The sequence below is a fragment of the Suncus etruscus genome, chromosome 7, assembly GCF_024139225.1.
Source record: "Suncus etruscus isolate mSunEtr1 chromosome 7, mSunEtr1.pri.cur, whole genome shotgun sequence".
Classification (NCBI taxonomy): domain Eukaryota; kingdom Metazoa; phylum Chordata; class Mammalia; order Eulipotyphla; family Soricidae; genus Suncus; species Suncus etruscus.
Window position 1 is genome coordinate 49,519,845 of NC_064854.1, and position 15,032 is coordinate 49,534,876.

General features: G+C 36.0%; 1 protein-coding gene across 1 annotated transcript in view; it reads left to right on the forward strand.

Annotated features, from left to right (window-relative positions):
- WDR64 (WD repeat domain 64) overlaps positions 1-15,032 on the forward strand; it is a 148,389-nt gene that overhangs the window by 2,801 nt on the left and 130,556 nt on the right. Inside the window, 1 exon segment of the mRNA XM_049777562.1 lies at positions 8,290-8,420. Coding sequence (XP_049633519.1) covers positions 8,290-8,420 — 131 coding nt within the window.

Here is a 15,032-nt window from a genome sequence, read left to right on the forward strand (position 1 = left end):
TCTACCTTAAGACTTATTAAGTTCACTGTATGAATTTTTCATTCACCACTTTTATAGCCAATAGCAATTACCAATCTATTAGCAAATCTTTGTAATTTTACTTCCAACTATCCTTGTATATTATTATTCTCTTTAGGGTCCCTATATCACTTATTCTATAATTAAAATCAGTTTTAAAGGTGGAAAAAGATGTTATTGAGAAAATTCATGAAAGATGTTTTCTTTTTCTTCTTTATTATTTTTTTTTGCAGATCTATTTTCTTTCAATTTGTCCCAAGAAAATGATTAATAGAATGGTGGTGTGCTATCAAAAGTAAGAAAATGAACTAGCAAATGAAATAGCTCTTAAAAAAGGGAGAAATATATAGGAATTTCAAACATTTACTAAGCAATAAGAATTCTTAAAAGGCACAACCAATAAACAGCTGATAATTTCAGTTTATTCATACCTTGTGAATGTGCATTGGTGCCATTTGAAAAATCATGTATTCACTAATTTTTTTTTTTTGATTTTTGGGCTACACCCGGTAACGCTCAGGGGTTACTCCTGGCTATGTGCTCAGAAGTTGCTCCTGGCTTGGGGGACCATATGGGACACCGGGGGATCGAACCGCGGTCCGTCCAAGGCTAGCGCAGGCAAGGCAGGCGCACCTTACCTTTAGCGCCACCGCCCGGCCCCCGTATTCACTAATTTAATTAAAAACATTTATGGCATTTATGAGTTAGTTTACTGATAATGAAAAATTAAAAATATATAACATCTATGATTTTCTTACATGAAAATAAGCACAGTATAAAACTAACACCTTTTTCAAAAAATATCAAGATTAGATCAAGGCTATTTGATTTCATTATTCTTATAATTGAATTCTAATTACAAAAAAAGTTTAATTACAATAAAGGTAATTCAATATTCTATTGTACTAATTCAGAATTATCACTGTGGTATTACGATTCAACTTTTAAATCTTAAACATTGTTAAGTGTACAAGAGATTTTTCTATGACAGTTTGGGATATTATTTTGCTCAAGCCCCATCATCTGAATTTTGAGTTATTGTACCACCTGTTAACTGGTTTTAAAGTTTACACTCATCTTTTTAGTAGACTGAGTACTTTCAACCTTTAAAAAGTCAACTCTGAAATTGGAAAGATAGTATCTACTATCACCAGTATCTATTTCCCTTCAACGATGCCCTAGGACACTCTCCTTCAACATCCCTCTATAGCAGATATTCTTTTTCTTTTTACTTTTAGGCACTATGGATTTCAATACTGTTACTGAAATGGTACCATGCATATAACATTGCCTTTTATCAGTACCCAGTTCTTGTCCAGATTGGTGATTTCCCACTATCAGTGGTAAAGCTATGTATACTTTCTTCAAACCTGAAAGTGAGTCTGGCTGGATGCAGTACTTTAGGTCAAGCGTTCATTTCATTGAGTTTTGTCACTATATCCTACCACTGCTTTCTGGCCTTGAGTGTTTCTTGTGGCAAGACCACTGTAAACATATATATATATATATATATATATATATATATATATATATATATATATATATATATATATATATACACACACACACAGCTTTACAGATAAACAATAGCTCAGAAACTTTACAGACTCAAAACCAGCCTTAAAAGAAAAACTGAAAGATCTAATTTAAGACAAATAGACCAACAGATACACCAAACTTCTACACAAAGATGATACTAAATCCCATGACAATCATCTCTCTCAATGTCAATGGACTAAATGCACTACTTAAGAGATACCGAGTAGCACAGTGGTAGGACATTTGCCTTGCACACAGCTGACCCAGGACAGACCTCACTTCGATCTCTGGCATCCCAAGCCAGGAATGATTTCTTTTTTTTTTGTTTTTTTTTTTTTTGTTTTGTTTTTTGGGTCACACCTGGCAGTGCTCAGGGGTTATTCCTGGCTCCAGGCTCAGAAATTGCTCCTGGCAGGCACAGGGGACCATATGGGGCGCCGGGATTCGAACCGATGACCTCCTGCATGAAAGGCAAATGCCTTACCTCCATGCTATCTCTCCGGCCCAAGAAAATATATTGTCATCCTAGTCATCCTAGTTGTTAATCATTGCTTCCACTTGCTTTGCCAGTGGTGTTTTATCTTGGAGGATGTCTTTCACTTTAGTGTTATGGACTGTTCTGCCTATATTTTCCTCTATGTATTCTATGATTTCATGTTTTATAACAAGGTCTTTATTCCATTTTGATGTGACCTTTGTGTATGGCATTAAGGAGAGGTCTGAATTCATTTTTTTGGTATGTGGTTGACCAGTTATTCCAACACCATTCATGAAAAAGATTTCCTTGCTACATTTCGTATTTTTTGCTCCCATTTTTTATTAATTGCTTTATTTAATAGCACCATGTTTACAAAAATTTTTAGTGCTGGGTTTCAGTCATAGAATGTACACCACCCTTCACCAGTTTACCCTTCCAGCAATTAATGTATCACATGTTCCGACTACCTAGGCCTATCTCTAGGACAGGCAATTTGTTTCTCTCTCTTACTTTTTGACACTAGTTTTCACATGTACTATATCCTGCATGTCACACATGTCTATACCTTGCTTGATTCTGCTTAAATTCTCCTCTCTCCCTTTCTTTGAGTCTTGTTAATAGTTTATCAGTCTTTTTTTCCTTCAATAAACCAACCCTTGCTTTTATTTATCTTTTGGATTATTTTCTATGTCCCGCTCATTGATTTCTGCTCTGTTTTATTATTTCCTTCCACCTGCCTACTTTAGGCTCATTTCTGTTACCTCTTTTCAATTTCTTAAGCTGTGCCTTTAAGTTTTTTTTTTTATGTAGGCCTTTTCTTCTTTCTTCATGAATGTTTGCAAAGCTTTGATTTTCCTATTATATTTTCCTTCTTTGTTCAGTCTTACATATTCTGATAATCTGTTTCTTCATTTTCATTTGTTTACAAGAATCTTCTGATTTTCTCTTTGATTTTGTCTCTAACACACTGTTCAGTAGTTGTTCAGTAGTGAGCTGTTTAATTTCTAGGTGTTAAAGTTTTTTCTTCATGTCTTTGTAATTCACCCCTATTTTGGTCTGAAAATAGAATTGATACAATTTCTATGCTTTTCATTTTAATGCAGTCTGTTTTATGGCCCAGTGTGTGGTTTATCTTAAAGAATGTCCCATGTGGGGGCCGGAGCAGTGGCAAAAGACGTAAAGCGTCTGCCTTGCCTGTGCGCTAGCCTAGGAAGGACTACGGTTGGATCTCCCAGAGACCTATATGGTCCCCCAAGCCAGGATCAATTTCTGAGAGCATAGCCTGGAGTAACCCCTGAGTGTCATCTGGTGTGCCCCCCCCAAAAAATTGTCCCATGTGTATTGCAGAAGAGAGTGTATTCAGATTTAAGGGGGATGAAACGTCCTATCATATCTACTAAGCCACTTTCTTCCATTCTTTCTTTAAAACCAGCATATCCTTGTTGAATTTTAACCTGGTTGATCTATCAAGTGGTGAATTTGAATTCTCCCACTATTATTGTGCTGCTATTTATGTCTTTTTTCAAATCTATTAGCAGTTGTTTTAAATATTTTGCTGTCCCCTCATTGGGTATATATATGTTTATGAGTATTATTTCTTCCTGATGTATGTATTTCTTGATCATTAAGAAATATTTCTCTCCGGAGAGATAGCACAGCGGTGTTTGCCTTGCGAGCAGCCGATCCAGGACCAAAGGTGGTTGGTTCGAATCCCGGTGTCCCATATGGTCCCCCATGCTGCCAGGAGCTATTTCTGAGCAGACAGCCAGGAGTAACCCCTGAGCATCCCCGTTGTGGCCCAAAAACAAAAACAAACAAACAAACAAAAAAGAAATATTTCTCTCTGTCTCTTGCAACATTTTAAGCCTTAATTTTGTGCTTTTTAATACTAGTAATGCCACCTGCAGCCTTTTTCATGGTGTTGTTTGCTAGGATTGTCCTGTAATCATTCATTAACTTTGATTCTGTGTTTGCTCTATTTAATATGTTTTCTTTTCTTTCTTTCTTTCTTTTTTTTTTTTTTTTTTTTTTTTGGTTTTTGGTTTTTGGGTCATACCCAGCAGCGCTCAGGGGTTACTCCTGGCTCTTTGCACCTGGCAGGCTCAGGGGACCATGGAATGCCGGCATTCGAACCACCGACCTGCATGAAAGGCAAACGCCTTACCTCCATACTATCTCTTTAGTCCTATTTAATATGTTTTCTACAGGCAGCAAAATGTTGTATTCTTTTTAAAATCCTCTTTACCACTATGTTAGTACATTTAGTCCATTGACATTGAGAGAAATGGTTGTTATGATATTTTGTGCCATTTGTGTTTGTAAAGTTTGCTGTATTTGTAGGGTCTGTCTTGACTTAAAGTGGATCCTTCAGTTCTTTTAAGATTGGTTTTGAGTTTGTGAAATTTCTGAGCTGCTGTTTATCCATAAGTTATTTATCCTTCCTTCAAACCTGAATGAAAGACAGGCAGGTGAAGTATTTGTAGTGAGGCATTTTTCTCATTGAGGTTTCCCCCCCCCCCCTACTATTTCCCTCCACTGTCTTCAAGCTTGAAAGGTGACTTGTGATAAATCTGCTTTGAATCTTAATGATGCTTCTCTCTTTTTTGGGGGGAGGGCACACCCGGTGATGTTCAGGGGTTACTCCTGGCTATGTGCTCAGAAATTACTACTGGCTTGGGGGACCATATGGGACGCTGGAGAATAGAACTGCAGTCCATTCTAGGTTAGGTGCATGCAAGGCAAACACCTTACCCCGTGCCTCACTGCTCCCGCCCCAGTGATGCTTCTTTTTATGTAATTTCTTTTTTAGATCTTGATGTTTTACATATTCTGTCTACATCTATGGTTCTCATCATTGTGACTAGGATGTGTCTTGGGATACTTTTTTGGGTCCTTTTTTAGCTGGTACTCTGTGGGCATCCAGAATGTGGCCGCATCCATTCTTTTAGCTCTTGAAACTTCTTAGCCATGATTTCTGCAACTATTGCTTCTTCACAGGACTTTTCTTTCTGTCTTTCGGGGACTTCTGGGACCCCTATAATTATTATGCTATTATTGAATTTATCCCTAAAGTCTGTTTGCTTATATTGATAATCTTTTCCCATCTTATTAGCTTATTTTAATCTTCAGTTAAGTTTATTTTAAGGCTCTTCCTATTTTCTTTTTTTTTTTTCATTTTTATTTATACACAGACTTTTATTATATGCCTAAAAGTTTTTAATACATTATGGAATCATCACAATATAGGAGCAGTACATTTATGTGTACAATAAAATGTTTATAATTACAAAAATATAATTGATTTTACTGAAAAAGTATAAAGATTTTATTAATTAAATATTTTAATAATAAGTTTATATTTTAAGAAATGCAATTTAGATCTGAATATTTTGTATGAGCATAACACAATTTTATTCAATACTCCTCTCACTTTAACTTAGTTTTAAATAAGCCAAAATGAATTTCAAGCAGATGAAATACCTCTATACATTTAATTCTTATTCACCAAGATATTTCTGTTTTTAATAAAAAATACTTCCTTATGGCTCACATTACAATCTGACAATGCTGTGTTCATTTGCCAGTTTTGTCGTAAGATTGCTGCATACGCTTATTAGAGAAACATTTGAGTTTCCATTTATAAAGTTTTCTACTTGTTGGCTCAAGTTCTGAGTTTGTGCATTTTGAAAATAGAAGTACTTTATAAAGATCTTTGATATCTTTTCATCAAATAACTAAGGAAGGCCTATATCCTATTTTCTTTTTTGTTGTTCTATGGAGTTGTTATGCAGCTTATCTTCCAGTTCACTGTTTCTTTCCTAAGCAGCTTTTACTCTGATGATGAGACTTTTTCACTCTACATTTGCACTCTAAATTCTAATCAATGAGGCTATGTAGGTGGCTATGTTAATTGGGCCCTCAGAACTACCATCTTTATTTATTAGGTGTGATGGGGTTCTGTGCTGCCTTCCCATTGTGACTTTGCAGTGTGGTGGTATTTTCTTTAAATGTGCAGTGGAGCTCTGTGGCTAGAAGAAATGTGAAATCACAGAGTGAGATGAACATGGGTGGTGACAAAGCAGGTGTTTAGCTATTTGATTAAAAAGTTGTCCACCTACACCACAAAATTACAGAGGAGAGAGTAAATGATCATGCACGGAGTCTATAGTTAATCCCATGACAGTATACTTTAGGGGTGGAGAAACCCTGAATCTCCTAGGCCAAGGGAATTCCCTCTATAATATCCCCAATAGTTACTGTGCCTATGCAGGGGGGAATAGAAAAAAAAAAGCACAAAATAATCATTTTATCTACATATATATTTATTTGCTGATTGATTTTTTTTTACTTCTTTATTTTGGTAAAGATTTTGAAGTTGATGTCTCCAATTTTATTTTATTTTTTTAATTTATCTTTTTCTTTTTGCACTACGGCATGGTTTGATTTCAGGACCAAGACTATTGTGTAGTGCTTATCTTTATTGCTGTAGTGCTCACTGAATATTTAATTTGATATTTCTTTCTGTATTATTGTGGTGATTCAATTACCTTTTTCATGCCTCTCTCAAACTGAGTTTGAAAGCCTCTAGAAGAACTCTGCCCATTTTCAGCTTATTTGATTTTTCTTTTCATTTATTTATTTATTTTTACCCCCATTCTATTGCTTTTCTTTCCTTCAAACAAAACCACGTAACTCGAATTATCTAGCTCTACCTCTCAAATAGAGGGGGAAACAAGGGAGGGTACCAGGACCAAACAGATATATGATCACTAATAGTAAACTAGACAAAGAGGGGACCACCTACTCTAGCAGCCCGGGGGGTGATGGTGAGGGATATGGGTTGCAGGAAGGGAACAGGGATGGGGGAAGGACAAATTTGGTGATGGATATTCCCCTGATTCAATGTTAATAATATGTATTTAAAGTACTACTGTGAAAGATATGTAAGCCAATATGATAAAAAAAAAAAAAAGTTGTCCACCATCATTGCAGCTTCTGGTCTCAGCTCTTGCCTTCTGGGTGTAAGAATCTTAGTTGAAAATGTAGGCAGGACCTGAGACTATACCTGAACTGACATGGAAGCAGTACATGCTGGGTGAAAAAATGCCCACAAGTAGAAAGTCTCTCAGTCCTCACTTCTGAGACTGGCTGGCTCTTTGTAGCAGTATCATAGGCATGCTGCCTCTGCCTGATCACATGGCCCTACCTAGCTTAGTTGCACTGCCTTAAAGGCTCAGCTACACTCCAATATTGCACCCTGCGAGCTTGGCTGTAGGGTTGAACTAGCACTGCTCTCAAAAGCTCCAATTACACTCGTTCCATGCTTCAGCTGCACTTTTTAATATCCATATCCTGCGAAATTGACCTAATGATGAATCCAAGTGGCTCTCCAGAGCTCCAGCAACGTTAGACACCACTCACTAGTCACCACTTTCTCCTGCAATCTCACTAGGCACTTGATTTCTTATCTGGCCATGCTGGTGTTTTCTCTCAAGGAGTCAGTGCCCTAAAACTGAACTCCAGGATTTAGGGGAGAAGGGGTTTTCACTCTAAGGGATTGAGGAGATGAGCTACTCTTTGCACCTCTGGCTCCCTTCTGCTGCTGCTGTTGTGTTCCCACCATTTTTCTCTCCTATTCTCTCTCTCTTTTTTTAATATTATTAAATCACCCTGAGATAGAGTTAAAAAGTTGTTGATAGTTGAATTTCACTCAATTAATGTTCCAACATCCATCCCTTCTACAGTGTTCATTTCCCCACCATCATTGTCCCCAATCACACACCTATACTCCTCATTCTCACTCCTGGTCTGCCACAATGGCAGACAATTTTTTCCTATCTTTTTCCCCCTCATTTTTTCCCATTAGACACTATGGTTAATTCATTTTGATTTAACTTTTGTATAATTTACTACTCTTTGCTCACTTCCATCTTTCTTCCAAGAACACTTGCAGACATTACTGATTAGTAAAACATTTTACAATGTAATTTATATTATCACTGTCTGGATAAAATTACTAAGTAGCTGAGAAAATAGTTTTGGAAAGTTACTAAATATTAGTGCAGTGGTTTTTTTTTTATTAATATTTTAGCCAAGGTCCCAGTTTTGTTCCCAAAAAAAAGTCTTTAAAGTGCAGGTAAATGTGGTTCTTAAATCTTAAAATAATGGACTAAAACAGCAAATATAAAAAGCACCAGAAAATATAAAATTGTTCTTAGAAACTTATGATTATCTTGTCCTTTGTTATAATGCAGATGTGCTTGATTATGACAAGTTTTATGCAGAAGTACAGGAACTCTTTGGCCCAGAAGTAAAAAATCAAGATGTAAAATGTTATTACCGAAAACTCTGCAACAAGCCTGATGCCGGGATAGATTGGTGTGAGGTAATTATTTAAAAATATTATAAGAAATCCAGGTATTGGATTTATTGTGTGTATGTGTGTATGGTTTTTGGGACACCTGATGATGCTCAGGGGTTACTCATGACTCTGCCCATGCATGACCATTTGGGATGCTGGCAATTGATGCAGCAGTTTGCAAAGCAAGTGCCCTACATACTGTGTTATTTCTCCAGCCCAAAGGTATTATTTTTTTGTTTGTTTCAGAACAAATAATTAAACCATTGTTTCCACAAGGATTAAACTGACAGCATGTCTGTGGCCTATTTAAATACTTGCATTTATAAGGACATCCCTATTCATAGATGAAAGTAGGTAAAACAAGTCTAAGTATATTATGGTACTAATAAATATGTCTTGCTGTTAGACAAAGTGTCAATTTGGAAGAACTTTACCTACTCTTAATAGTAATTAAGATTTCATTAAATGTTTAACAAAATAGTAATTTTCATTAGTGTAAATGTATACACACTTTATTATTTTGAAATTTGTAATATGAGAATAAAGGGTTATAATTGACTGTTGAGTATTGGCTTTATTCTGTGTTTGTTTATAAACTATTACTATTATTTTAAAAGAATATTGGTAGCTTACAATTTAAAAATTGCACACATGCATATAGAATTATTAAAATGATATGCTAAAATTAGTAGATAAAAAAGACAAAAGAAAAACAAGGGTTTAAAGGACTTAGCTATCACACATTGCATGTTGGAGATATATTTAGGTAGAATTTAGAATCCTAAATATATGTAAAATACCTGTGCTTAGATATACACAAAATTGGCTATTTGTAATATGGATAAAAGAACATTTTATCAATTCCAATATAATTAGAAACCAGTAATAAATGATAATATATCACCCCCAACTATCCAAAAATAATTTTTTAAAGATGTGAACATATAGTAGAAGAACCTAGGGTATATCGCAAACAGCTGGACAGCATGAGATACCAACTTTGATCACAAACACTGTGTAACATCCAAGCATTCCAGGGAGTCTTAAGCTATGTTTCCAAACAGCTTACCCTCATGAGCATATTTCAGTCTCTTGTCTATGATTTTTCTGTCTCTTATTCCTTGTTGTGTCCTGTTTGATGGGCTTTGCTAAAACCTGCTTAAGGGAGATGACCTGTGTAATGATGCACCAGTTCATGATTCAGAGATATTAACCTCTTTCTTCCCATACTCCAAGCTACAATGATTTGTCTAACTCTGCCTTGTAAGTATAAAGGGACGTGATGTGGCCATAGGTCTTGCTGCAAATTGCTACAGTGATAAGGACGACTTTCCTTTGCCCATTGAAATTAGCTCTGAAAGAGGCACTGTAAGCCATGGCAGCCTGCACTGGGGGAGATGATCACTTATAAGGATGGAAAAATTAACCTGGCATGCAGGGCCCATATCCTGGCTTCCCCTAAGTCATGTCAATTGACTACATAAAACACTGCACATCTGAAAAACAACACCTGTCGGGTTCCGCAATTGACTTTACTTTCCCTTTTCTTTTCTGCGCATGGGCAATTTCGCCTCTCCTACATATACTTCTGTATAAGTATCCTGTCCCCACATGCAATAAACGAGCAGTCTCCCTGAAGTTGCTTTGGAAAATTTTCTAAATTGCTCCCAGAGGGTTTGATCTGTGACTCCTTTCACTCATTCTCCGCCTTCCTATCTCATCCTGAGCTGTCATTCCTGAGCTTGGTTGAGAACTCGCCAGACCTTGCCATTCCATCAGCTATACTCAACAAAGGAAAAATATGTAATCATAAACTACTGCTACCACGTCTTTAAAATATGCATTTTTATTACAATTTAAGAAAGACTCAGGGGTCCGCGAGGTGGCGCTAGAGGTGAGGTGTCTGCCTTGCAAGCACTTGCCAACGATCAGGACCGTGATTAGGCGTCCCATATGGTTCCCCCAAGCCAGGGGCAATTTCTGTAACGCTTAGCCAGGAGTAAACCCTGAGCATCAAACGGGTGTGGCCGAAAAACCAAAAAAAAAAAAAAAAAGACTGAAAACTTAGCTATCAAACTAATTTTGTGAGAATAAAATTAATTTAGTAGAAAAGGAATAATGGAATATTCCCTTAATTTTATAAAAAAAAAAAGACTGACAATATTTCTTTTGCTGCTTTTATAAACTTTTACAAAACTGATTTTTTGTTTGTTTTTGGGCCAAAACCAATTGGGCTTTGTCCTCAGGTATCATTCCTAAAGGTGCTGAGGGCACCATATAGGCTGTCAAGGATGGAAGCTGGATTGGTTTCTTGAAAATCAAATGCCCCTCACTGTGCACTATCTCTCTAGGCCCATAAATTTTGCAACTTCCCCCCCCCCTTTGTGCAGTTATGTAATTAATACCTTACATTATGTAGATTTAAGATGTGTGTGAACACATCCACATGTCATGTAATCATTTATTTTTGGGAGTAAGAACATTAAATGTTTATTCATTTAGAATAGAATTAAAGTATATAATAGTATATATGTGTTTATATATAACATATATAATTATTAACTATAATCATCATCTGAATCATATTAGATTGCCAGAATTTATTAATCTTATCATAAAACTTATACCCCTTTTTCCACTCGTTCAGCCATAACTACTAATCTAATCACTTAACATGAGACCTGCTTCTTTTACTACATATAAAGTGATAATTAATGTTGTCAATGGATCATATTGCAAAAACATGTTTTTGCAATATTTTTCTTATTTCTAAATTCTGATTTTTCTTATTTCTAAACTTAGCAATTTATCTCACAACTTCCTTGGATCAGGAAATATACTTAACCAAATTATTGATGCCTTCTCATCATTACTTTACCAGGATGTAGTCAAAGTATTCTCATTTAGAGGCTCAACTGGTGAATAATCTCTTATTTGTTCAGATTATTGATAGCATTATTTCCTTGCTGTTGGATGACTGAAATACCTAGATTTCTATTAGTTGGAGTCTGAAAACATCTCTTATGTCCAAACGGCGGTGTATAGTTTTCTGTACACCTTGCAAACGGTGGTGTGTAGTTTTCTGTACACCTTGCTCACACTATATAAAAAATAGTTCAAAGTGGATTAATAACCTCAAAATAAAACCATAATCCTTAATATACACTGAGTAAAACTTAATGCAGAGCTCCTCAGGACATGAAACCTTAGAATGACTTCTATTATTTGACTTCCTTAATAAAGATAGCAAAGACAAAAATAAACAAATATAATCATAACAGATTAAAAACTTTGCACAACAAAGAAACTCAGGGTAAATATTAATTTTCCTAATAAGAAAACACATTTATACATAGATAAAATAAAGGGCAAATATGCAATATATATAAAGAACTCACAAAGCTTACCAACAGAAAAACCAGTAACATATTTCTTCAAGGAAGAAACAACTAACAGGGGTCTCAAACTCAATTTACCTGGGGGCCGCAGGAGGCAAAGTTGGGGTGAGGCTGGGCCGCATAAGGGTTTTCACAAAAAAAAAAAAAAAGTAAGCAAATAATCGCGAATACTGCGATATTTGAAGGCCGACCACAGGCCACAAAATGTTGGCCTGCGGGCCACGAGTTTGAGACCCCTGAACTAGAAGGTTTATAAAAATGTATTATCATCAAGTTATTCAGGGAAATGCAAATTAAAATATCATTGAGATATCATTTCATACCAGTAAGAACTGTGTGGTATCTTAAAACACTAGAAACAACCAATATTGGTAGGGTTATAGTTAAAAAGGAACTTCATTCCCTGCTAGTAAGAATGTTGTCTAATTGAGCATCTATGGAAAATATGGAAAATTTTATTTAGATAATCATAAAAGAATAGGTATTCAATATCACTCAGAAATTCTACTTCTTAGCACCTACCCTCAATCCAAAATTATTATTTGAAAAATCTATAAGTATGTATGCACTTACTACAGTAGCTAGGGTATGATAACACAAATATCCAGAGATAGATGAATGAATAAATAAGGAGTCATATATATAAACACAATGGAATGCTGTGTGTTTCATTATATGTTACAACTTACAACTGTGAGAGTAGATGAAATGCTGCAGTTGGTTAAAACTTGTATAGAACTGGAGGATGTCATGTTAAGGAAAACAAGTCAGGGAGAGATCAAATACTTAGTGATTTCAGTCACATGTAGTATACAGAGGATCAAAACAAATCAAGCAATACTTAATGATGATACACTCTTACCCTAAAATTATAAAACTGAGATTACAAAGGAGAAGGAGGAGTAGGTAGGGATGGAATAAAAAGGAGAGGTAACAAAGACAGTGATGAAACCTCTTGAGCAATTTGGTGGTGGTAAAGTACCATAACTGTGTACATCAAAACCATTAACATTACTATTTTAGCCATGCTACATAAACTATAATAGTATTTTTTTAAGTTTTCAGGTAAAATTTAATGCATCTACTAGTGGTAAACTAAAATATTAAATAGAAATTTGAACTATTGAAAAAGAAAATGAGATTCTTTGAGACATTATTAGAAGAATGCATTCTTATGGCATTTATTAAAACTATTTAAATTATATACTATTGGGGGGTTATGTAGCTACTAACATTTATTATTTGTTGTAGTTTGGAAAAAACATAATTTAAATACTCATGAACTGTATTTATGAAGTGAAGATATAATAGCATTTCTCAATATTTTAGAATTCTAATCAAATGTTAATTTAGGTTCTATTGCAAAAGGATTTTAAAGTTTTAAGTTGAATTGATTTTTGGAAATTTTGTATTATTATTTTTAAGGTGGAGAATAATTGAATATATTGAAAGGAAAATCAGAAAAGAAAGATAGAGTAGAGCTATTGAGGAAAATAAAGGAGACAAAATACTGAGGAAAAAAAAAAAGAAGATGGATGCAAGGAACAAGTGGAAGGACTGGTCTCTTAAAAAACATACAATATTACGCAGGAAATTAGAAGAAAATGCCAGATGACAGGTCACACCCAGCAGTGCTCAGGGGTTATTCCTGGCTCCATGCTCAGAAATTGCTCCTGGCAGGCACGAGGGACCATATGGGACGCCGAGATTCAAACTGATGACCTTCTGTATGAAAGGCAAACACCTTACCTCCTTGCTATCCCTCCGGCCCCAGTTGCAGTTTTCTTAGTTAATGTGTGTCAGATTGTAGAAATGTATGGCTAAGATGACAAACCTTACCATAAATATAAATGGAAGGAAGCAAAGGGGGCTGGATGGAATCTGCTAGGTTAAGAAGTGTAAGGGGGGCCCGGAGAGATAGCACAGCGGCGTTTGCCTTGCAAGCAGCCGATCCAGGACCAAAGGTGGTTGGTTCGAATCCCGGTGTCCCATATGGTCCTCCGTGCCTGCCGGGAGCTATTTCTGAGCAGACAGCCAGGAGTAACCCCTGAGCACCGCCAGGTGTGGCCCAAAAACCAAAAAAAAAAAAAAAAAAAAAAAAAAAAAAAAAGTGTAAGGGACTGAATTTCCCTTGACTGGCTGAGTGAGTCTCAATTTTTTTTCTGCTTTTTGTTTTATTTGTTTTGTTTTTGTACCATGCCTGTGGTGCTCAGGGGTTACTCCTGGCTCTGCACTCAGAAATTGCTCCTGGCAGACTTGGGGATCATATGTATGCCAGGTATTGAACCTGAGTTGGTTGTGTGCAAGGCAAACACCCTACCCTCTGTGATATTGCTCCAGCCCCAGCTATATATCAATTCTATGACAATTCTTAGCCTAATATATATAGGGATTATATATGTAAATATATATAGGAATTACCCTTAAATGTATATGTTACATTTAAGATTATATAAAATAACCTGTTCCATTCTCAGGAAGAATGACAGTGCTATCTCCCAAAGAATCTAATTTTAACACTAGTAGTTGTGAGTTTTAATACAGTTTATAATTTTGAGTTTTTTCCTGCTTGGGGCCACAATTGGTGGTACTCCTGTCTTTGTGCCCAAGGATCAGTCCTGTGTTATTATATTATTGATAAAATTATTATTGTATTCTTATTATTGAAAAGCTATCTTATTTTAAAAATTCCTTGGCATTATATATTTTTACAAACTATTTGCAAATAAAGAGCATTCAGGGCATTCTTTCGTTCGTTTGTTTGTTTTGGGGCCACACCCGGTGGTGCTCAGGGGTTACTCCTGGCTGTCTGCTCAGAAATAGCTCCTGGCAGGCATGGTCTGGATCAGCTGGGTCTGGATCAGCTGCTTGCAAGGCAAACGCTGCTGTGCTATCTCTCCGGGCCTGAGGCATTTTTTTTATATAGAATTAGAATAGTTAAATAAATTTGATTATCTCATAAATTCTAAAACTCTTAAAGGGATGAAAAACAATGTTTAGGGCCGGGAGAGATAGCACAGCGGCGTTTGCCTTGCAAGCAGCCGATCCAGGACCAAAGGTGGTTGGTTCGAATCCCGGTGTCCCATATGGTCCCCTGTGCCTGCCAGGAGCTATTTCTGAACAGACAGCCAGGAGTAACCCCTGAGCAACGCTGGGTGTGGCCCAAAACAAACAAACAACAACAACAAAAAAAACCCAATGTTTAGAAATATTTAAGAAAGGTTAGTAGGAATAATCA